This window comes from Kogia breviceps, chromosome 2 (assembly GCF_026419965.1).
Source record: "Kogia breviceps isolate mKogBre1 chromosome 2, mKogBre1 haplotype 1, whole genome shotgun sequence".
Lineage (NCBI taxonomy): Eukaryota > Metazoa > Chordata > Mammalia > Artiodactyla > Physeteridae > Kogia > Kogia breviceps.
This window is the reverse complement of record NC_081311.1, coordinates 104564914-104587006: the sequence shown is the minus strand read 5'-3', so window position 1 is coordinate 104587006 and position 22093 is coordinate 104564914. Positions and strand designations below refer to the sequence as shown.

Here is a 22093-nt window from a genome sequence, read left to right as displayed (position 1 = left end):
TTTCTGGACTTTCAGTTGTATTCCATTGATTTACATATCTGTTCTTGTGTTAATACCACACTGTCTTGATTACTATAAATTGGTAATAAAATTTGAAGTCAGGAAATCTGTATCTTGCCACCCTGTTCTTCTTTTTCAAGACTGTTTTGGCTACTCTGGGTCCCTTGCATTTCCATATGAATTTTAGAATCAGTTTGTCCTCTCTGCAAAAAAAGCAAGACAGGGATTGCATTAAATCTATAGATCATTTTGGGGAGTGTTGCCATCTTAATGATATTCTGTCTTCAAAAGCATGAACACAAAATGTCTTTCCATTTATTTATGTCTTCATTAATTTCCTTCAACAGTGTTTTGTAATTGCACAGTCATTCTTTTGTTAAATGTATTCTTAAGCTTTTTTTAGTCTTTTTGGCCATGGCTCACGGGCCTAGCCGCTCTGCGGCATGTGGGATCTTCCCAGACCTGGGCGTGAACCCGCATCCCCTGCATCGGCAGGCGGACTCTCAACCACTGCGCCACCAGGGAAGCCCTGGACTTGTTTTCTTGATTACATCTTAGGACTATTCGTTGCTTGGATATAGAAATAAAACTGATTTTGCATATTGATCATGTATCCTGCAACCTTGCTAAAGTCATTTATTAACTCTAATAATTTTCTGTATGCATGAAAGTAGATTCCTTAGGATTCTCTATATACAAATCATTTCATTTGCAAATAGAGATAGTTTACTTCTTCCTTTCCAGTATAGATGCCTTGGTTTTCTTTTCATCTTTTCTGGCCCTGGCCAGAATTTCCAGTACAGTGTTAAATAGAAGTGGTGAAACCAGACATCCTTGTCTTGTTCCTGGTCTTAAGGGACAGTTTTCTGTTTTTCACCATTAAGTACTATAAGGTTAGCATGGATGTTTCATTAATGCCTTTTATCAAGTTCAGAAAGTTCCCTCCCTTACTAGTTTGTTGAGTGTTCTCATGATGAAAGGGTGTTCAGTTTTGTCAAGTGCTTTTTCTGTATCTACTGAGATGATCATGTAGTTTGTGTCTTTTATTCTATTAACATAATGTATTAGTTTGATTGATTTTTTTTTTCTTTGCGGTACGCGGCCCTCTCACCGTTGTGGCCTCTCCCGTTGCGGAGCACAGGCTCTGGACGCACAGGCTCAGCGGCCATGGCTCACAGGCCCTGCCGCTCCGTGGCATGTGGGATCTTCCCGGACTGGGGCATGAACCCGTGTCCCCTGCATCGGCAGGCGGACTCGCAACCACTGCGCCACCAGGGAAGCCCAGATTGATTGATTTTGGTGTGTTAAAGTAACCTTGCATTCCTGAGATAAATCTTACTTAGACATGGTGTTTAATTCTTTTTATATGTTGCTTGACTTGATTTGCTAGTATTTTCTTGAGGTTTCTATATCTATATCCACACATAATAGATTTTTTACTTTTAATTGTAGTAAAATACAAAACATAAAATTTACCATCTCGACCATTTTTAAGTGTACAGTTCAGTAGTATTAAGTATATTCACACTGTTGTATAACCAATCTGTAGAACTTTTTCATCTTGCAAAACTAAAACTCTATAGCCATTAAATCCATTTTTCTCTCCCCCAGCCCCTGGCACCCACCATTCTATTTTCTGTTGCTGTGAATTTGACTGCTCCAGATACATCATACAAGTGGAATCACACAGTTTTTGTCTTTTGTGACTGGCTTATTTCACTGAGCATAATGTCCTCAAGACTCACCCATGTTGTAGCATGTCAGAATTTCCTTTCTTTTTAAGGCTGAAAAAAATACTTCCTTGTGTGCATATACCACATTTTGCTTATCCTTTCATCTGTTGATGGACATTGGGTTTATTCCCACCTTTAGGTTATTGTTGAATAATGTTGCTGTGAACATGGACGTATAAATAAATATCTCTTTTAGACAGTGCTTTCAGTCTTTTCAGATATATATCCGCAAGTCAGATTGCTGGATCATATCATACGTCATGAGTTTTTGTTTGTGTTCTTACAGTTTGTATGACGTCAGGATTCGAATATGGCCCCCACACTTTGATTGGTCTGAGTGTCTCCTAACCCTCTTTTAATCTGTGTCTTCTTCCTGTGTCTCTCTTCTTTCTTCTTGCGATTTATTCAGTGAACAGGACAGGCTGTTTGTGCCACCTGTTCTCCCACAGTCTGGATTTTGCTGATTGTATTCCCAAGATGGTGTTCTCTGTCTTTTCCAGAACTGGTAAATGGATCTGTAGGTTGCAGCAGCTTCCTTCAGGGGGTACGTGATGTCTGTGTCTTCCTTTTTGTGATGTTAGCAGCCTTGGGTGATCAATGTCTGCATCATTAATTCATTGGGCTTGCAAAATGACGATATTCTATCATTCCTTTTTTATTTATTAGTTGGAATACTTCTTTAAAGAGACACTTCTCATCTGCTGTTTGGTTAACCAGTGGTACAGTCTGTATAGGAAAGACAAGATTTAACACTTGATGCTTTCCCTTTATTTATATGTTTTCAATATAATGAGTTGGTTCATTGGCCTCTCCAGGGTTGGTTCGTTCCCATTTCCTTGGGGCCAGTTCTCGGAATTGTGGCAGCTTAGGTCATGGCTACAGCCTGGTCATCGTGTAGTTCACTTCTTCCACCTGGCGGGGGTTTCAGTATCTATAAGACAGCTCACAGGATACGGCTCAGAATATCATCTACAGCCCTTGAGGAGGAACTAAAGGTCCTTGACTCTGCTTAATGACTATATTATTATTCAGTCGCCTTTGACTGTTTTCCATTGTTTCTGCATTTTCTCATTTCTCTGATTAAACTTACTCTTGGGCTAAAATTTTTCCACAGACAAAAGGCAGGCTGAGGACATGGTGGGCATAGACCATCGGGCCCTGCTCTGTTTCGGGGCTTCCAGTACAGACTCAGACCACAGTGTTTTCACTTACCATTTTCTACTTATATCTTTGCCCCTTTTCTTTTTAACAAGGATGCTGGTTCTCTACGATACCAGAAATGAAAGACTTAGCATATCACAAGTCCTCATTTGTTTTATTCCACATTATCCAACAGCCGTCTCAGAATAACAGTATCGTTACCAAAAAGAATTTTCAATTCTTTCCACAGTTCTTTTTGCTTTGGGATATATATTCTACAGAGATACACAGTTAAATTACTGTTTCAAAGTCCTTTGAAATAGCTCCTCTGTATGTGGTTATGCCATCAACTAGATACATACATTGATATGTTTTATATTTTCAGTTTATAGATGCTTTTAAAATTAATGTTTTAATTATGGAGTATCTTTACAAGGTTCCAAAGTAAAATCTATAAAAGAAGGAAGTATATTCTCTATCTCTCTCCTTCACCCTGTTCACTCCTTTCTTTATAGGAAACCATTTTTTTTATGATTTATCCTTCCCTTGCTTTTTTCTTTACATTTTGAGATAGTACATATTTGTATTCCCCCCGCTTTCTCTTATAAAGATAATATATTGTATGCACTTTTCTCTGCCCTGCTTTTTTTACTTAACAAAATATCCTAGAATCAGTCTGTAGCAGTCTGTAGACTTCTTCCCCCCCCCCCCCCATTTCATAGTACCGCACTTTGAGGATGTACCAGATTACTCACGCAGTCCCTTACTGATGACGATTTGAATTGTTTCTACTTTTCTGTCATTATAAGTAATTCCGTAGTGAATAGCCTCATTTCTTTTTTTTTTTTTTTTTTTTTTTTTTTGCGGTACGCGGGCCTCTCACTGCTGTGGCCTCTCCCGTTGTGGAGCACAGGCTCCGGACGCGCAGGCTCAGCGGCCATGGCTCACGGGCCCAGCCGCTCCGCGGCATGTGGGATCTTCCCGGACCAGGGCACGAACCTGCGTCCCCTGCATCGGCAGGTGGACTCTCAACCACCGCGCCACCAGGGAAGCCCAAATAGCCTCATTTCTGAATAAACATTTTAATTTTTCTAGTTTATCTTCTAGATAGATTCCTAGAAGTGGGATTGCTGGATCAATAGGTAAATTAATGTAATTTTGTTAGATGATGCCAATTGTCCATCCATAGGGATTGTAGTATTTAACATTCCTGCTAGCAATGTATGAATGAGTGAGTTTTGCCGACAAAATATGCTGTCAAACTTTTTTTGCCAGTCTCTTGGTGAAAAATGGTATCTCTGTGCAGTTTTACTTTGTATTTCTTGTATAAGCAAGCCAAGTGAGATGCTTGTCTTTGTTTTCTAGTTTTTCTGATCAATTCTGTTTTTTTTATATTTTATTTTTCAGAGTCAATACAGATTTGTATGTGAAGCTATTTTGAAAGTTTATGAAGAAGGATTTGTTAAACCTTTAACGACATCATCAAATAAATAAGAAAGCAAAGGTCTGGGATATGTGTTGGAAAACTGCTTTCCATTATATTCACTGTGCCATAATACTGCTTGCAGGAAATGGCATCTAAACAGACAAAAAAAAAAAAAAAAATGAAGAACTAACAAAAACTGAAAACTTCAGCACTGTTGCACTTTATGTTTCAAAAAAGAGTCACTGTCTCAAAATCTGTAATTCATGTGTTTGAAGACTCTTTCATGCTTTGCTCCGAACAAATAGTGAATAACTGAGTATGTTCAGGGTAATTTACGAAATCTTGTGGTGGTGCCATGCAGTCCCCTTCTGGTAGAATTGCCACAAAACAAGGCTCAGAATTCTCATCGTCTCTGTTGTACACCTGTATCTGGAAAGCAAAAAGACGTCAACATCAGGAGTCTGGTGTTTCCCAGTGATTCATGTTCTTACTATACTGGTTGCCAGATGTTACTTTTTCAATGTTAGCAATATCATTCTCAATATTAGCCACTACACTGCCTATGGATGCAGCACACATCTTTCCCTACCCTTCCCCCCCTAGAGACCTGCTGTTTGGAAGAAGGAAGGTGGAATTTGCTTTTCCCAGGAAATGCTGCACATTGTCCATTTACCAGCATCTTATAGAAAGTATAAATAAGAATCTACAAATTTTCTTGAATTTAATAATGTAACTTATAGTTATCATAAGGTTGGCTTATTCCAAATCATGTGACTTCACATACTTGATGTAAAGGAATGCATGCGTTGTGTCTTAACCCCTTAAGTGCCTTGAGACGTCTTTGTATGTCTGATGAAAAGGCACTCCTCCTTTGACCCCACTAGGAGGTATGTATGTATAGTGTACATTTACAGTTTTATGCATTTTGAATCAGTTCACATTTTTAAAAATAGCTTCCCATATTGAGAGTTATGCAGTCAAAGAAGAGTAATGAAATTCTATTTCTTACTCAGTTCCTGTATTTTGCCACAAGAAGCCAAGATACTTTGTGTTCTACTGAGTGAACGCTCTGCTGCTATGGAATTATTCAAAACCTGCACATTCCTTTCCTGAGGGTCAGGGGTTACACTTTAGCAGCTGAAGTCAAAAGATGCTTTATTCTTCAAATTTCTTATTTATTTTACCCCTGACTTTAGAAATAGCATCCACTATACACATTAAACATACAGAAACTCTAAACTAAAGTTGGAGCAGCTAATTGTGACTTGTTTCTATCACTAAGTAAACGATCAGCATTCATTTCATTTCTTACCAAGCTTGGTTCACACTGGTCTGTTGGTTGGGAGACCACAAACGAGGGCTGAAACGTCATTGAGTGTTTCTAATTGTAATCCCTCAGTAGCTGAAATGAGGGCTTTCTTGTCATTTTTGTGTACAATGAAGTTGCTCCAGTTTATATATACTTATTAAGTTATAAGCATGTTAATATGGAGAGTTTTGATTGTCCAGCCTGATGGAGGACCTAATTCCCTTTAAGGATGTGTATATTCTCCTCTTCAGGTTTTTTAATTTTTAAGTCCTCAGAGAGATAGAACTTTGAAATTGCCCAATTTTAATATAAGTGGAAATTTTCTCAGCTATTGAAATGTTATATTACACAATTACTTTCTATGGATTATGGTTAAAATAGATTCACTTACTAGTGGTTTCTGAATATTTCTGTATAGTCTTGATAAAATTTACAGTTGAATGGTAGATATTTTGGAATGTCATTTAGTGTGAGCGGGAGAATGTACATTTCTAAATCTTCAGTATAATCTAAATGATGTTATTTCAAATATTCAAAATCCATAATAGTAAATTTTAGGAAGTTAAGTCCTAAACATTAATAGCCAAGATACCAAATACATTATTGTATTAAAATATTTTACCTTTTTTTAAAGAGAAAAGTAAGCATGACCTTTATGTCAAAGAGAAATTCTTGTATCTATTTCTGAATTTCACAGTCAAGACAGTATAAGATAGTAAATTTTTTGAACATTCCGCTCTTTGCCAGCAGATAGATGTGATTCAGGCTGCTGTACGACACCATGGTGAGTTGAAAAGTGAAAGAATAAAATATCAGGGATCTAAGAATTAATAACTGTTTTGGCAGTAGTTTTTCACCTGAATTAAAATGAAAACCGGGGCTTCCCTGGTGGCGCAGTGGTTGAGAGTCTGCCTGCCGATGCAGGGCATGCGGGTTTGTGCCCCGGTCCGGGAGGATCCCACATGCCGCGGAGCGGCTGGGCCCGTGAGCCATGGCCGCTGAGCCTGCGTGTCCGGAGCCTGTGCTCCGCAACGGGAGAGGCCACAACAGTGAGAGGCCCGCGTACCGCAAAAAAAAAAAAAAGAAAGAAAACCTATCCTAACTCTATGGACAGAATAAGACAACCATAGATAAAAAGATAAAGTTATATAGACATATAAACAGATAAATGTCATGGTTGGCATGTTCTTTGATTTAGGGCTCTGTTTACACTTCTGAGAGTAACTCTAATAATTTGTTGGCAGTGAGCACTTCTGCCTTTTCAAATCATTAATGACAGGCTTGTGGGATCTTAGTTCCCCGATAAGGGATCAAACCCTCATCCCCTGCAGTGGAAGCGCCGAGTCCTAACTACTGGACGGACAGGGAAGTCCCTGCCTGAGAATATTTTTAATCTGTTCGTCAATCTAAATAGGGTTCTAGGAATAATCCCAGCTTTCATACACCAAGTAGTTCTAGATTCCACTCATATCAATGTAATAGTGTGTAACAAAATGCCAGATTTCTTGTATCTAAACTACCCTCCCCCTCCAGTGGCCAGTCCCCCCCCCCCACAACACACACACACACACACACACACACACTCAAGAAATCAGTGCTGACTGTTATTCTCACAACTGGAAATAGGTATTGGTGAATCAGGGGCTTTTGTAAATGCTAAGAAATGTTTGTAAAAACCTTTCCTCTCTGATTTAGGATGGTTTTACCAGGTTCATTTTAGGTCTTATACTGAACATCTGGTTTGTGTCAGCACTGTGTACATGGGTTGAGGAATATTTTGGAATAGACCGCATTCACAAGAGGAATAGACCGCATTCACAAGAGGAATACCTGGTAGTATTTGTTAAACGAGTGCATACATCCAAAACCAAGGCAGAGTAAATAGCATAAGCAACCCTTTCCTTTGTGTGGCCTGCCCAGCACAAGTGGGGGGCGTTGACCATGTTGGTTAAGAGTAAAGAGAAAATTTACAGATGAAAAACTGACTTCAAGTGTGTAAGCTATGTTAAGCCATTAAAACAGTTGCTTGAAGGTCTCAAGTGCTAATATATACACATAGAGATGCTTTTGTGCGATGATATATGTGTTTCACAAAGGCTAATACTAACAAACAGGGGTAAAGGACTATGGTACCTGTAGAGTTGTTTATAATCTGTTGGCAGGTCTGACCAGGTCTGATCAGGTATTGGAACAAAGGCCTCCCGTCTGCACCACAAGTACTACAACCTGAGCGCTGAAAAGAACCTTGAAAGATTTTATCCAGTCTCACCTTCTATTCTTATAGGCAACGTATGTGAATATCATAAATGCTTGTGAAGTTTAGTCTATTTCAGTTCAAGAGTTATACTCAGGCAGTGTTTTTACTTAATAACTTGATGACCTTAGAAGATGTCATTTAATTTAGAGAACAAGTAGGCTTTAAAAAGCAATCCTAATTAGGGCCCCAACTCTGCTTGTTTAGGCTGATATACATGCAGTGTGAAAACATTCTGAAATGCAAATTAGAGGTCTAATTTTTAAAAGCACTTAAAACATAGAACTAAGATTTAGAATGTATGTCCACTTATAATTAAATAATTTATGTTCATAATGTGAACGTACAGTAGAATTAAAGCATTACTTGTTTTATAATCTTATTGGGAAGGGAGAAGGAAACAAGAATTTTTAACAATGTTCTATTTAATATCCGTGTTTTGAATATTTAAAGGTATTCTGATGGTAAGATTGCCAAAGTAGTTTTGAATTCATAAAAATTATTTATGCCACAATAATGTGGGATATGTTTACACCTCTTTTATTTTATAGTAATTATTTTGTTGTTTAGGTGAATTTGCATTTAAGTCACCTACATTAAGGTAAATATTCGTTGAAACCAACATCTTTTAAAAATAAGAGGAGAGACATAAATTATGCCACAGCTTTCTTGTATGTAAGCTGCCATATCAACAAAGTAACTATATTAACACAGCTTACTTCCCACGTTTGCTTCAGCTGGCCAACCGCAATTTCTGCAACCATTTTTTGGTTCTGGTGTTTCCTCTAAGTAAAATACCTATGTTTTTAAAACCCACTGGATTAATTTTTCCAAATCTCAGAATTACTGATCTGTTGGCAAAGATTTATTGGGGTCTCTGTGATCACAACATAGCTTGTAGCAACTGTTTTATAAAGTTTTTAGAAAACTGTATAGCTCCAAAGAAATTTGTATAATAACAAAACTTATTTGAGGGCTAACTGCGAACAGATAATTTCAGCAATTTTATAGAGAGCCCATGAAATTAATCCCTAAATTGGGTTTAACTTACTTTACAAAATCTGCAACTGTTTTCAACACAATGTTTTATTACACACAGACTTCATTTATTCTCAGCAGCAATTCCTACAATAAGCCTTTCAATGTTATCAAAAACAAGCCCTATTTCAGTGAGAAATTAGACATTTTATTTTTATAATCTGGGTGAAATTGTTGTGGGTAGACACCAAATTGTTATTTGTGTTTCCATGTCTAAATTTGCTGCTACTTACTTGTATGTTTTTCAACTGCAGTTTACTGTTGATTTCTAAAGCTTCCTAGTCACTGTTATGTTTAGGGTAGTAATCCAAGCTACATGGGCAGCCAGAGGTAGATCCACTGGGGTACCATCCATCAACATGGACTAGGTAGGGTGCAGCGCATAAATACGTAAACCAATTTTTTTTTTAATTTACAGGGTAAAAGGTATTGGCAATATTGCAAGTTAAAGACTACAATTTTAGGAGGAGGTTCTAATGTTTAACTTCCTGAAACCTTTTAAAATTTCCAATACAGGAATGAAAATGTTTGAAAGCCTTGTAAATGCTCATAGAAGTTTCAGTTAAACACTGTAGAATTTTCCTACCTATTGTTGCATAAGTGATATAGAAAATATTTTTCTATGGACAAAAGATTGAAACTGTTAACTTCTTTTGCTTCATTGTTTTAAAAGGAAAAAATGATATTTGTATGTCTTTCATGCTGTAAAGAAATGAATGTATCTTTCAAATGTTATTAGAATTAAGACTTGATTCTAAGGCTACTCTTTGTTTAAAAAAAAGTTAGCAAGGGATTGAAAAGGAAAGGAAGAGTGTTTTCCACTTCATTATACAAAATGCAATTTTAGAAGAAAAATGTAATTTTCTTTATAAATAAGAGCAATCATTATTGAAGCATATTTCAATATTTCAAATACCTTCTTTTTCACTTTGCTTTGTGTTAACTCTAGAAGAGAAATTTTCCAAAAAATGTGTGCTGTTTTTAAGTGTAAAATATTGGATTCTAGACTTCTGGAGTGTGTAGGGGTTCATGTGTTTGGGGGTTAAGCGTTCTGCTCCATGCCTTTACCGTGAAGGAAGGTTCTCAGGCTTTGTCACTGTGCCAGCCACAAATGAGGACAGCACTCTGAGCGTGTGACCTCGGCAAAGCCAGAAAACCATGCCTAAGTGTCACCACAGTAAATATGTGCAGAGGCCCTGACAAATAAATAGTTTGCTCTCTGTTCTCAGTAGCTTGGACAGGTAAGACCACTGAGCCCGACTCTGACATGTAGCAGTGGTGTCTTATATGGTTGAGGGTTTTATGAATTTAGCTGAACAGAAGACAGAAAAAGCCCTGCATTTTCAACCAACAGGCATGATTTGTTCAGCAGTTTCTTTGAAAGGTAGTGTTTATTCGTCATCACTCACTGAGCTCGGCTCAGTGGGGCCTGTGTTGACTCCTGCTTCCATATCCCCCAAATTAAAAAAATTATTAATCTCCCTTATGGTAGAGTCTTTGTGAAGTAAGGTAATCTTTTCCTTCATTGACACTTGTTACAGTTGTTGAAGGATTAATATCAGGCCCCCTCAACCCTGAGAGTTTCCAAAATTTAGCAAACACTACTTTTGGTAATCTTAACTAAAATGTCACATTGCTACATGAAGTTACCACCATGAAGCCATCAAGGAGGCTCAGCCCTGCTCACGGTCTTAGACTGAAAGAGGTGCTCATTTGTGGTGTCACTAAATCCACTGTAGTCACGCTTGAACCCGTTTGACCTTTTATTGAAAGAAGCTTTTTCGTTTCTCCTCCTGAACTGTAGTGTTCCAGTTTTTTGTCCTCCTGAGCAGGAAAATTTCAACCCAATTCTGGGAGCCTCTGGCACTCATCTTTTCCCACCCTTCAGTTAGTTGACAGGATTATTCATGCTTTCTTGTGTTCTCTAGAGTAGGTCAGATTTCAATGCTGAAAGTGATTTCTTGAATTTCAAACAGCACTTTATTTCATGCTTACTACTGACTTAATTTATACATTTAAAGGTAAAATTTATCCCAGGAGTTTTGTAAATATGGAAAAATACAATGGATTAGCATGTAGAACTCATTGGATTGGACCCAAGTTTCAATGCTTTACCATGATCTCTAGATCATTTGATATTTAAAAGGTAACGTGTGATTTTAGCTTCGCCACTTTTTTGTAATTTATTTAGTACAATGAAGGCTGCCCAGTTGATAGTCTTGCTGGACTCTGAGTTCTCTCAGCTAGCTTCAGCCAAGTTTGGTTCACTGTAATCATTCTGCTTTGCATTTTTGTACATTACTTGAACACCTGGAAACCCATCTGTTTGGTTTTGAGTTGTATTAGGCGTTAAGTCAGTGCTTCACCACCAGTAAGTTGAAGGGGGCAAAGTCCTGACACTTCGTATACATGCTGAGGGGCAGGATTTAAGAGACTAAAAGTTTACATTATGCTGTTTTCATTTTCTGTCATTAGAATATTTCTGCTTAGGCAAATAAAAGCTGTCCAGCCCCTTGTTCCTGTAGCATCAGGAAGTTGCAGTTACAATCCATATGGTAATCTTTTCAAATGAGAAAAGCTAGTCTTTATTTTCTACAGTGTAGGCTTAATTTTAGGACAGATAGTTTACTATATACTCATCAATGATATTTTTAAGTAGTAGTTTTAAAAATATTTCTATGTAGAGGCTGTTTTAATTTGGGAATTTTTTTTCTTTTAACGGGTGCTATATGTAAATATGAAGGGCAAAAAGTCATTTAGTTAAAAGTCTAGTTTATTTCCTAATTAAATTATGATTTTACATATTTGCTGCCATTTCACGTTTGATTGTACTGAACTAAATGGAATTAGCCCCTTAATTTTTTAAATTCTTTTCCCCTGTTTCACAAAAATAGCTCTTTCCATATGGTTTCCCATAGTTAGGAGACAGAGAAGCTTAGGGTTCACTTAAAATGTTTAAGCTTGAATTTGGTCAACACTGGATAATTTGAGATCATCACTATGCATTTGCCACTGCAGCTTACTGTGTGCTTGAAAGGCCTTGTGGATTTGTCTTAATTTCAGTGAAAAATTAGAATTCCTGCAATGAGTTTCATGTAAAAAAAAAAACTATGAATACTAACAGCAAACAGGATAAAAATGTTGATTTGCATTAAAACTGTTTTAACCCTAAGAGTAGTTTATGTTATATGAAATGCTATTGTTATACATATTTTGTTGGCCATAATTCATTTCGATTGAGAACTAGTTGTTCAGGTTCAAACGTGAAAAAACTCTAGCTGTGACTTTAAATTGTTCAACTGCAAAATAAAGATGTGCTTTAGTAATTTAAGTATAGGAGTTTTGAAGATTATTTTATGGGAGTTTTTGTTGTTGGGCTTTTCAAACAGTGGTTAGTTTTTTTCATTAGCAGGTGATTATAAGAGACTAGGAGAATGCTAAATGCAAAATTTATTTCTAGAATTACTCACACAGTGGCTGTGTTTGGGGGTGGGTGGGTCAGTCAGGAACTAAAAGGGATTTAGAAGATTAAAGAATGTCTGATGAGAAGCTCCTCCTTCACTGTGGCCACTGCTGGATTCCTCTTCTCCCAGCCCCAGCCTCTCTACTCCGGTATTCCTACCCTAAGACCTTGTCAGTCAAAGTAAAGGACCTCTCTTCGTGTGTCTGAAGCCCACTTGCCTCATACCTTCCCCAAGTGCAGTTAGGTATGCCATTTTTCATCTGTAAGAAAGTTTCTTGGAGAAAATAATATTTAATTTTATATCTAGGAATAAATTAAGGCAAAAGTAAATGCCATGCCTCTTTTCTTATGTACATGACGCTAAAACTTCAAACAGTATAAGGAAGACTCAGGAGGAGTTGTGAAAGCCTCGCTCCCATGCCCCGCCCCTAAGAATAGTACCCCTCAAACAAATGGCAAACTTAAATTTCGTGTCTTCTAGGGGAAAATGTTGCACAAGCATTTGCACGTACATACACGTTTTGTTAAGGGCGAAGGGACTGTACAATATATTCTGCAGCTTGCTTTTTCATCTTGGCAGTATTTGCATACCAACACACTCAGATCTACCTCATTCTTTTGACTCACAGCGTTGACCTCCATCAAACGGATGGAGATGCTGTAATGTTAATTTCCTGATGGACATTTGTTTCCAGTTTATATACTCTAGACACAACGCTGCAGTGAGCATCCTCGTGCAAATATTTTCACTAATCACTGCAAGTCTACACATAGGGTCAGTTTCTAGCAGGAGGATTGCTAAGCATTGGGCACCCGCATTTTTAAATGTGAGTAGTTGCTCTCAGAGAAGATTATGTCACTTATATGCTTTCACCAAACGTATAAGAATGTCTGTTTCCCCACATTCTGATTAGGACTGATATCAAACTTCATTTATTTGCTCATCTCATGAAAGAAATACCTTATTTTGACATCTTATTTATAAAGAGGTTGGATAGATTTTCATATCTTTATTGATCTCTTGTACTTCTTGTTCTCTAAATTCCATTTTGATATCCTTTGCTCACTTTTACATCAGGTTTTTAATGTTTTATTTATATGAGATGTTGGAAATTAAATGAGTCATTTGACAGTCATACGTGTTGCAAAACCTGTTTCGTATGGTGTTCTTTGTCTTGACTATTCTTATTTGGGACTGGGGGGTATGACGATATTTTTAATACTTTTATAAAACAAATGTATCAATCTGCACTTTTAAGACTTCTGAATTTGGAGCATACTTGCAAAAGCTCTACTCTAATTCCTGTTAACCTTCTGTCTGTGACTGATGCTTTCTTACCCACGATCCAAATAACCTATTCAGTATCCTGGCACTCTGCTTTCCGCTCTTGCCCCCCTGCTTGCCACCACCGACCGCTCTCAATTACACCAGAGTTCTGCTAGTTCCACCAGGTACGTTGTAAGCTTACTAAAACCAGCTGTGTTTATCTGCTAACCTACATATGCACATTTACTTATCTTCATTATATCATTTAATTATATGTTACATAAGCCAATGAAATGTGCGTGTGCAAAGAAAAAGGGTAGCGTTTTTCCAAAAGCTTTATACGGGTGTCATGAATACTTTCTCAAAGTCTGAAAATTGGTATGAACAAGACAATTATCAGGGACTAACAGAAAAAAATCGATATACTTGGGGTCTGTTTTTTGCAACAGACTAAGGGATTATAATTGGGCTCAAACACAAACGTATTCTTAGAGCCGGGCACGCACACGAGCGGCCTCTGAGATTCCCAGAAACGTGTCAGAGCTTTCCAGAGCCCCTCTGCACATCTGACTGCCCAGCTTTTCACTTTGAGCTCTGAGCTAGGTCAAAGAAAGTAACAGTTCTCTGCGAATGGGCTTCCAAGGAGTTCTGAGTGTTCTGCTCCCTCAAGGGGCCCTCTGGCTTGCTGGTTTCAAGGCTGCAGAGCCACTGGGGAGAGAAGGCTGGGGCCCAGGCCCATGGAAATGCTGCAGAACTCACTGCTCTTACCAACATTTGGTTATTTTCCTTGAATAAACACCTCTGGATTGTTGCAAGCCTTTGCTTAATATCCAGAGTCTGAAAAAGTTAATTCTGACCATGCTTTTTGGTTTTTTGGTTGCTTTTCTGGATTTTCCAAGGTCTCTACTCTGACGTTTTCATGGACTGCACTTAACCTCTTGCCTTCAGACTCCTGGTCTTCCAACACATTCACCCGACTGTGTTCTGATTGATTGACTTCTGGCTGTTGCCAGGAACCAGATCCACCCTCTGAGGATAAAGATTTGCTACCACTGCGAAGATCCAGAAGCCTGTGAAGTAGTTTCCACCTAAACTCACAGCTTCACCTCCCACTGCTTTCTCAGGCATTATCAGCACCAGGAATGAGGTACAAAGCCCCTGAACTGCAATTGCCCACCACTGCATTTGACCCTCACAACTGTGTCTCCATGTTACAGATGAGGAGTTAAAACTCAGTTTATTCTTTGGAAGTTGAGTGGCTAGTGTGTCTAGGAGGTGTCTGACTCTACAGCCAAAGTTAATATTCTTTGAGAGGAATTATTTTTAAAAGAACAGTACCAATTTATATGTTTGAAAAATCATTGTCATAACTTTGACCTCATATTTCTAAATCAATTTTTGGAAAATAGGCATTTAAAATGTGATGATTCTCTCTTTAAAGGAAATTTGAGGTTTGGTTTATTTTTAACAAAACTAAATTCAAATTTTTTTGTGTATTTGGTTTATGTAAAATTAAATGAAATCCTCTTATTGAAATAGGTGTAGAATCACAGATTTTAAGATCTGGAAGAGATCTCAGGAAGCATCTGTTCTAATTACCTCATTTTATTTTATTGTTTTAAAAGATTTGTTTATTATTTATTTTTGGCCACGTTGGGTGTTAGTTGCGGCACGCGGGATCTTTGTTAAGGCACGCAGGACTTTCGTTGTGGCGCAGGCTTCTCTCTAGTTGTGGTGTGGCAGTTTTTCTCTCTCTAGTTGTGGCACGCAGGCTCTCTAGTTGAGGTGCACGAGCTCAGTAGTTGTGGCGCACAGGCTTAGTTGCCCCGTGGCGTGTGGGATCCTAGTTCCCTGACCAGGGAATCAAGCCCGCGTCCCCTGCATTGGAAGGCAGATTCTTTACCACTGAACCACCAGGGAAGTCCCAAATTACCTCATTTTATAGACGAGAAAACTAATGCCAGGAAAGATGGATGCTTGTCAAGTGAATTCATGGCAGGGTAGTCACCACTGGTCTTTCTACTGTGTGGTCTCCTGATAGCTTGGCGGGTCCTGGAATCACACAGCAGTCACAGGTGTGGGGCAGTCATGTAAGGGCCATGAACGACTCTCAGGCCCCACCCCAGACTTAACCTTGCAGCAAGATCCCCAGGTGACTCACGTGCACTTAACGTCTGGGTGCTGAGCCGTGGCTCCTTCCCTCTTCCTCCCTTAAGTCTCTCAGTCCCTCGTGGTTTCACTGTTGGGCAAACCCGATGGGAGAATGTTTTCACTTCCGCCTCTCTGTTACTCAATGGCAGGAACTTGCCTGGAGCCATCCAGGGTTTCCTGAAATTTTTTTTTTTCCCCTAACAGAATAAAGAATGCCTGTCTGCCACCAGATCAGCAGAGCTCTGTTCCAGATAATTCTGAACAAAATGATACATGAAATATGGATTCATGGAACATGAATGCTTAGGTCTATTGTCCTGAATCTCCAGAAGTAGGGAAAAGCCTGGCTTCCTGCTCTGGGGAGGAAGATAAACTGTCTCCAGTTTATCTTTCATCTCCCTTCTCTGCACACCTCTGCCCCAGCCCTCCCCCTTTCTTTTAAGGTGTCCTTCAATTAGTCTATGTGGTTAATACTTCAGCATGAAATAGTTTAAGCTCTTACACGTGCCAGGAATACTTGCAAGGAGAGAAAGGGTGCACTTTCAGACATGAGATCCTGGCTCAGGAAAGATTGAGCTGGGTAAAAGGAGCCACCCAGGCACGCACAACCAGGCCCCGACCACCACCCTGTTCCAGGAGCACCCACGTCCCACTGGCAGCACGGGTACCTTTGTTCCTTGGTCTATAACTTTTACATTATGTGTAGTGCTGTGTGCTTCCAAAAACATCTTCAGTTGATTTACCTTATGTAAGTTTCATAACTATCCTCTTAGGAAGGTGGTATCCTCCTCATTTTACAGACTTACAGTTATTTGGGATATTTCAGCTTCTGAACTGAAGTCTGCACTCTGCAGTGTGCTAATAAAACTGTCTTAGTGGTGCTTCCTGATTTTCTTTTTATCTTACTTGTGTGCGTTTTTGACTAGTCAGTGCTCTCCTGATCCAGTGTCTGGAAAACAAGTTATCCCTCATTCCCGTTCTCTCAAGCGTCTTTTCTTTTTTTAAAACATTTTTTTTCTTTTTTCTTTGTGTGTGTGTGTGTGGCTTAAAATAACAACAAATATTTATTATTGCTCACAGTTTCCGTGCGACAGGAGCTAGGTGGTTCTGACTCAGCCACTGTGGCATATTGGTGGGGACTCTGTCACGTGAAGGCTGAAAGGGCTTGGAGGATCCGGTGCAACATGACTCACCTACACAGCTGGCAAGTGGGTGCTGGCTGTCGGTGGGAGGCCTCAGGTCCTCTCCATCCAGGTGGCTATGCAGGGCTCCTTGAGTGTCTTCATGACACGGTGGCTGCTGTCCCCCAGCGTGAGCAATTGAATTGAGCAAGGCAGAAGCAGCGCGCTGTCACTTATGATGGAAGCCGCACACCATCGCTTCTGCAATGCTCTGCTAATCATCAAGGGTCTTCTCGGTGGAGGCTTGTGGAAGGCGGGGCCCCTTCAGCCTCCAGGAGGACTGACTCTCTTACTGGAATTCTCTCTGCTTCACTCCGCTCAGATTGCCTCAGCATGAATGGCCCCACCTGTGTGGACCAGTTCCGACAAGCTGACTGAGAAAGTAAGGAGCTTGGAAATCAAGGGAAGAGGGTTTTGCAGACTTGGGACCAATGTCCTCAATTATTTAAAGGGCTGTGGTGTGGGGACTTCCCTGGTAGTGCAGTGGTTAAGAATATGCCTGCCAGTGTAGGGGACAAGGGTTTGTGACCTGGTCAGGGAAGATCCCACATGCCGTGGAGCAGCTAAGCCTGTGAGCCACAACTACTGGGCCCGCGTGCCACAACTACTGAGCCCACGTGCCACAACTACTGAGCCCACGCACCTAGAGCCCGTGCTCCGCAACGAAGAGTAGCCCCTGCTTGCCACAACTAGAGAAAGCCTGCGCACAGCAACCAAGACCGAACACAGCCAAAAAAATGTTTTAATTAATTAATTAATCAATTTTTAAAACATAAAGGGCTGTGGTGTGAAAGAGGGGCCATGTTTTTTCTCGTGGGCAAAGGCAGATTTACTATGAAGGTAATCAGGTTTAAGCTTTAGGGCTCCTGACTTGTATGGGCCCCTTCCAAGACCCTGTATCTCACTCTACTTTCAATCTTTAACTTTGTCTTATTTCACTTAAACCTCCCCTCCCCCCACCAATTGTATTATATGATTTTCAGAACTAATAAAACCTGGATCTACCCCTTTCTGTGACTCCAGAGAGACCAAACCAGGACCTAAAATAGGAGTGGAAATCTAGGGTGAGGATGTTAGTTCAATAGAGGAAAATCTTTCCACGGCCAGGACTATTCCACCAAAAGTGGGTTATTCTAGTAGGCACTTTCGATACCTTACCTACAGCCAATCATCCTAACAACACCCTCTCTTTCCTGCTAAGAGAACTTGGATTTGCTCAAGAAGTTAATGGTGAGCCCTTAATTTCAGAGGGAGCAGACCCTTCCCCAAACCCCAAGTGTGAATGATAATTGGTCTAAACCGGTTGTGGTATTCTCTCTCCCTATGGCCAGTGTGGGCAGGTAATCCCATGCTCACCAGTGAGACATGAGACATGGTGGGACTTCCTTCCCTGAATTGAAGACAAGGCTTTGCTGGGAATTCCCTGGCGGTGCAGTGGTTAAGACTAGGTGCTTTCACTGCCGTGGCATGGGTTTGATCCCTGGTCAGGGAACTAAGATCCTGCAAGCCTCGCAGCACAGCCAAAAAAAAAAGCTTCGGGAAGAGAAGATCTTTTCCCCTTTCCCTTTCATTTCTGAAACTCAGATAGGGGAGCTGATGATACTGCAGCCCTCTTGTGGCCAGTAGGCTAGAAGTGTAAAAACCAGAGTCAACATACTAAGCATGGCAGAACAGAAAGAGGAACAGTTTAGGATCCTATTGGACTGTTGAGTTGAACCGATCTCTAGACTACTTATGTACGAAAAATAGTCTACTTATTGTTTTAAGCTACAGTTAATTTTATTCTCTGTTACTTGCAGCCAAATGCATTATAACTTAATTCAGCTGTGTCCAAGGAGAGAGCCTTCTGTCTCTGGTGGAAGGCAGTTAGAGGGCTAATTCACCACAAAACAGGAATGTTGCAGAGGGTGTCTATGCCTGTGGGAGAGGATCGGGGGAGAGGATGACTTGTTAGTAGGAATAATCTTTCATGATTAGAGCACAAACAACCTCCTATGGCTTAGGCCCTTAGCTTGCATCCTCCAAGACTTCATATTTCCTTCAGCCTATAACTATATTTCTCAACCTATTTCTCTCACCCCACCCCACCCTTGACCGAGGTAGAAAAGAGGATGGAGCAGAGGACCGTTCCTCTAAACTGGTGTGCTAGGCAACAATTTAGGACAAAGAAGCTGGTTTATAAGCATGGAGAGAAAATGCTTCCATTGCTGGTCAGTAAACAGGAAAAGTACAATACAGCTCTCAGCCCCGATAGACTGGGCGGGTGGCACTCAAGACAAGACAGTTCTCAGACAGGGTAACCTAACCCCAGGGAGACATGAAGGGTTTCCACGGGGTACATGGCCCAGAGAGTTGGTTTTGTGTTTTTTTTTTAACTCTTTACTATGGAAAAAATTCAAACCTGTACATACAATGGACAGAATAGTTTAATGTACTTATCAGCCAGCTTCACCCTGTGGCCCTTTATTGTTCTATCTGTACACGAGCCACATTCCCTTCCCCCGTGTCCGCATCACTGTCATCACTGCTTTTTTAAAATGGAAGTCGAGTTGATGCACAGTGTTGTGTTAATTTCTGCTGTACAGTAGAGTGACTCAGTTATACAGATGTTTATTCTTTTTCATGTTCTTTTCCATTACGGTTCATCACAGGACGTTGAATATAGTGCCCTGTGCTCTACAGTAGGACCTTGTTGTTTATCCGTTCTGTATATACTAGTTTGCCTCTACTAATCCCAAACTCCCAGTCCTTCCCTCCCCGACCCCCCTCCCCCTAGGCAACCACAAGTCTGTGAGTCTGTTTCTGCTTCGTAGATAAGTTCGTCTGTGTCATATTTTAGATTCCACATGTAAGTGATATCATATGGTATTTGTCTCTGTCTGACTCACTTCACTTAGCATGGTCATCTCGAGTTGCATCCATGTTGCTGCAAACGGCGTTATTTCATTCTTTTTTATGGCTGTGTCATTGCTTTTTTATTGAGCTAAAGTTCAGAGATGACCGCCAGCAGTTCCTCTTATCCCTGTACATCCGCCCATGAAGAAGTGATGAAAATGTCTACAGTTAAATTGTAGTGATGGCCGCACAACTTTGTAAATACGCAAAAGTGTACACTTTAAATGGGGGAATCACATCTCAATAAAGCTATTTTTTAAAAGTTAAGAAAGAACACTTCTCTAAACTACGAAAAAAAAAAAGAAAAAATATAGAGGTGGAATCTCGTTTCCGTCCCTTTTGAAACGGGTGTGGCCTTCTGACTGGTTTTAATCAGTAACCCACAACGGAAGTGACAGCGTGTGACTTCTGGGAGTTGCCCTTCACAGGCCTTGGAACTTCAGTTCTCACTCTCTGAGGGGCTCCAGCCACTTCAACTACCCTACTCCAGACGCCCGAGAGAACTCAGCTGCTCCTAAGAGCCACCCCAGCTGAGATGCCACCCGGACGAGTGAAGGCCTTTGGGCCACCCCAGCTCCTGTGGCACCGTAGCCCCCAGCTGGGTCTCCCCAGACGACGGGTAGGGCTTGGGGTGGTGCGGGTTCAAAGGGGCGGCGCCAAACCCTAGGAAGGGCTCTTCTGCTTTCAGCCAGCAGGTCCTCCACTGAAGCCCTCGGAGCTTTGCCCAGGGCCCTGGAGCCCCTTCAACTCGGCCCTGTTCTCTCTGACTTGTCGTCTCGGCCCCCCAGGGCCCTTCCCTCGGCCCCCGCCCCCAGGCACCTCGCTCTACCGAGCAGGCCGGGCCCAGCAGGGGCGCGCCTTCACCTCGTTCGGGCCTTCGCTCCAAGGACACCTTCCTCCTTCCCTAGGGGCCTGTGTAAGACCACCAGTCCTCACTCTGTCCCTGTCCCCCTTCTAGCTTGCACTTTGTCATGTAGCAGGGCCTAACCTTAGTGCCCAACTCTAACCACGGATACTAATAGTTGGCCCTGCCTCTTACTAACTGATGTCACTTACTTGCTGTCTCTCCTGCCAGCTCGGAAGGCGCATGAGGTCTCTTCGTGTGTCCTGTTTATCCGTCGCATCTCCGCTGCCCAGAACACACCCTGGCCCATCGCGGGCACTGACCTCAATTCTCGGTGGGAGAAAGGACGCAGCGCTCTCCGTTAAACAGAAATCTCCTACTTCCCGTCCGCTGCCTTACCGTTCTTCATGCATCTGTTCACCGTCTCTGTCCCCACGAGAATACAGCCGGGGCGTGAATTAACTTGTTGAAGGACTGACAGCATGACCTAGCGTCACCTCCGTCCGCAGGTTAAGCGGCGGGCGCGCACCCCCCGGGTACCCGGCTCCGGCAGAGCCGCTTTAAATCAGCCGCCAGAGCTCGGCCGGGTTGGCATCGCCGCTTTAACCCGAGCATCTCCCCGCCCCGCAACTTCCGGGGAGGTGTCGTTGCCCATTTAAGAGCGGAGTTTCCCCGCCCCCGGGGCGGAGCTTAGGGGCTTTAAGGGGCGGGCCGGCGGCCGGGGTCCGCGGGGATTAGTGCGGTGGGCGCGCCTCTGGCCGCCATTTCTCGGCGTCTCGCCGGAGCCGCCCCCTGGCGCCTCGCGTGGGTTTCTATCCCCTCTCGTGGCCGCGGGTGGTCGCCGCCAGGTAAGCGCGCCGCCCGCCCGGCTCCTCACGCCCTCCTCGCCGGCGCCGGGGCTGTGGCCTCGCCCGGGACCCTCGGGCCGCCCGGCGCGAGGGACAGGCGGGCGGCGGCCGAGGGGCTGGGCGCGGAGGGAGGGAGGGAGGCCGGGCCAGGCCGTGTTGTCCACCTGCGGGCGGACGTGGCCGCTCGGGGACGCACCGCGGGCCGGTCGCGAGCGCGCTGGGCTGAGGCGCTCCGGGGGCGGACCGGCAGGTGTCCCGGGGTGGGGAAGGGGGGCTCCGGGGACACCCCCCCACGCGGCCGGCCCGGACGCCGGGCTCCGGGGGGGTCGGCTTCGGTGGTACCTGCCCTTAGGGTTCTGCCGTCAGAGCAACCACACCCGAGTCTTTTAGACTGTTTGGCAGCGTTTTAAGTGGATACTACGTGTTTTTTCCAGAACTGGGGGAAGGCTTCCCGTCGCTCCGTTGTCCTACTGACACAGCGGACGGTTTCACAGGCTCTGGTTGGCAGGGTTTTCTCCTCGTTCTTTAGAAAACGACCTGTTTG

General features: G+C 42.0%; 1 protein-coding gene and 1 long non-coding RNA gene across 6 annotated transcripts in view; one reads left to right on the top strand and one right to left on the bottom strand.

The window, feature by feature from the left end:
• PTPN4 (protein tyrosine phosphatase non-receptor type 4) overlaps window positions 1-20990 on the top strand; it is a 198307-nt gene extending 177317 nt beyond the window's left edge. For 2 of the 5 annotated variants that reach the window (XM_067025896.1, XM_059054910.2), the window contains exon 27: window positions 14530-16580. In XM_067025896.1, the coding sequence (XP_066881997.1) occupies window positions 14530-14622 (93 nt within the window). In that variant the 3' untranslated portion in view covers window positions 14623-16580. Of the gene's footprint in view, window positions 1-4280; window positions 6443-14529; window positions 16581-20932 lie in introns of those variants that run through there. The other 3 variants (XM_059054911.2, XM_059054912.2, XR_010839098.1) reach the window with 2 other exon arrangements.
• On the bottom strand, window positions 4311-21314 carry LOC131751314 (uncharacterized). Its single transcript, XR_010839099.1, has 3 exons — window positions 20914-21314; window positions 16975-18879; window positions 4311-4728 (listed from the first exon to the last, which is right to left on the bottom strand). It is a non-coding gene; the product is annotated as an uncharacterized lncRNA (long non-coding RNA).
• Between the last annotated feature and the right edge of the window lie 779 nt (window positions 21315-22093).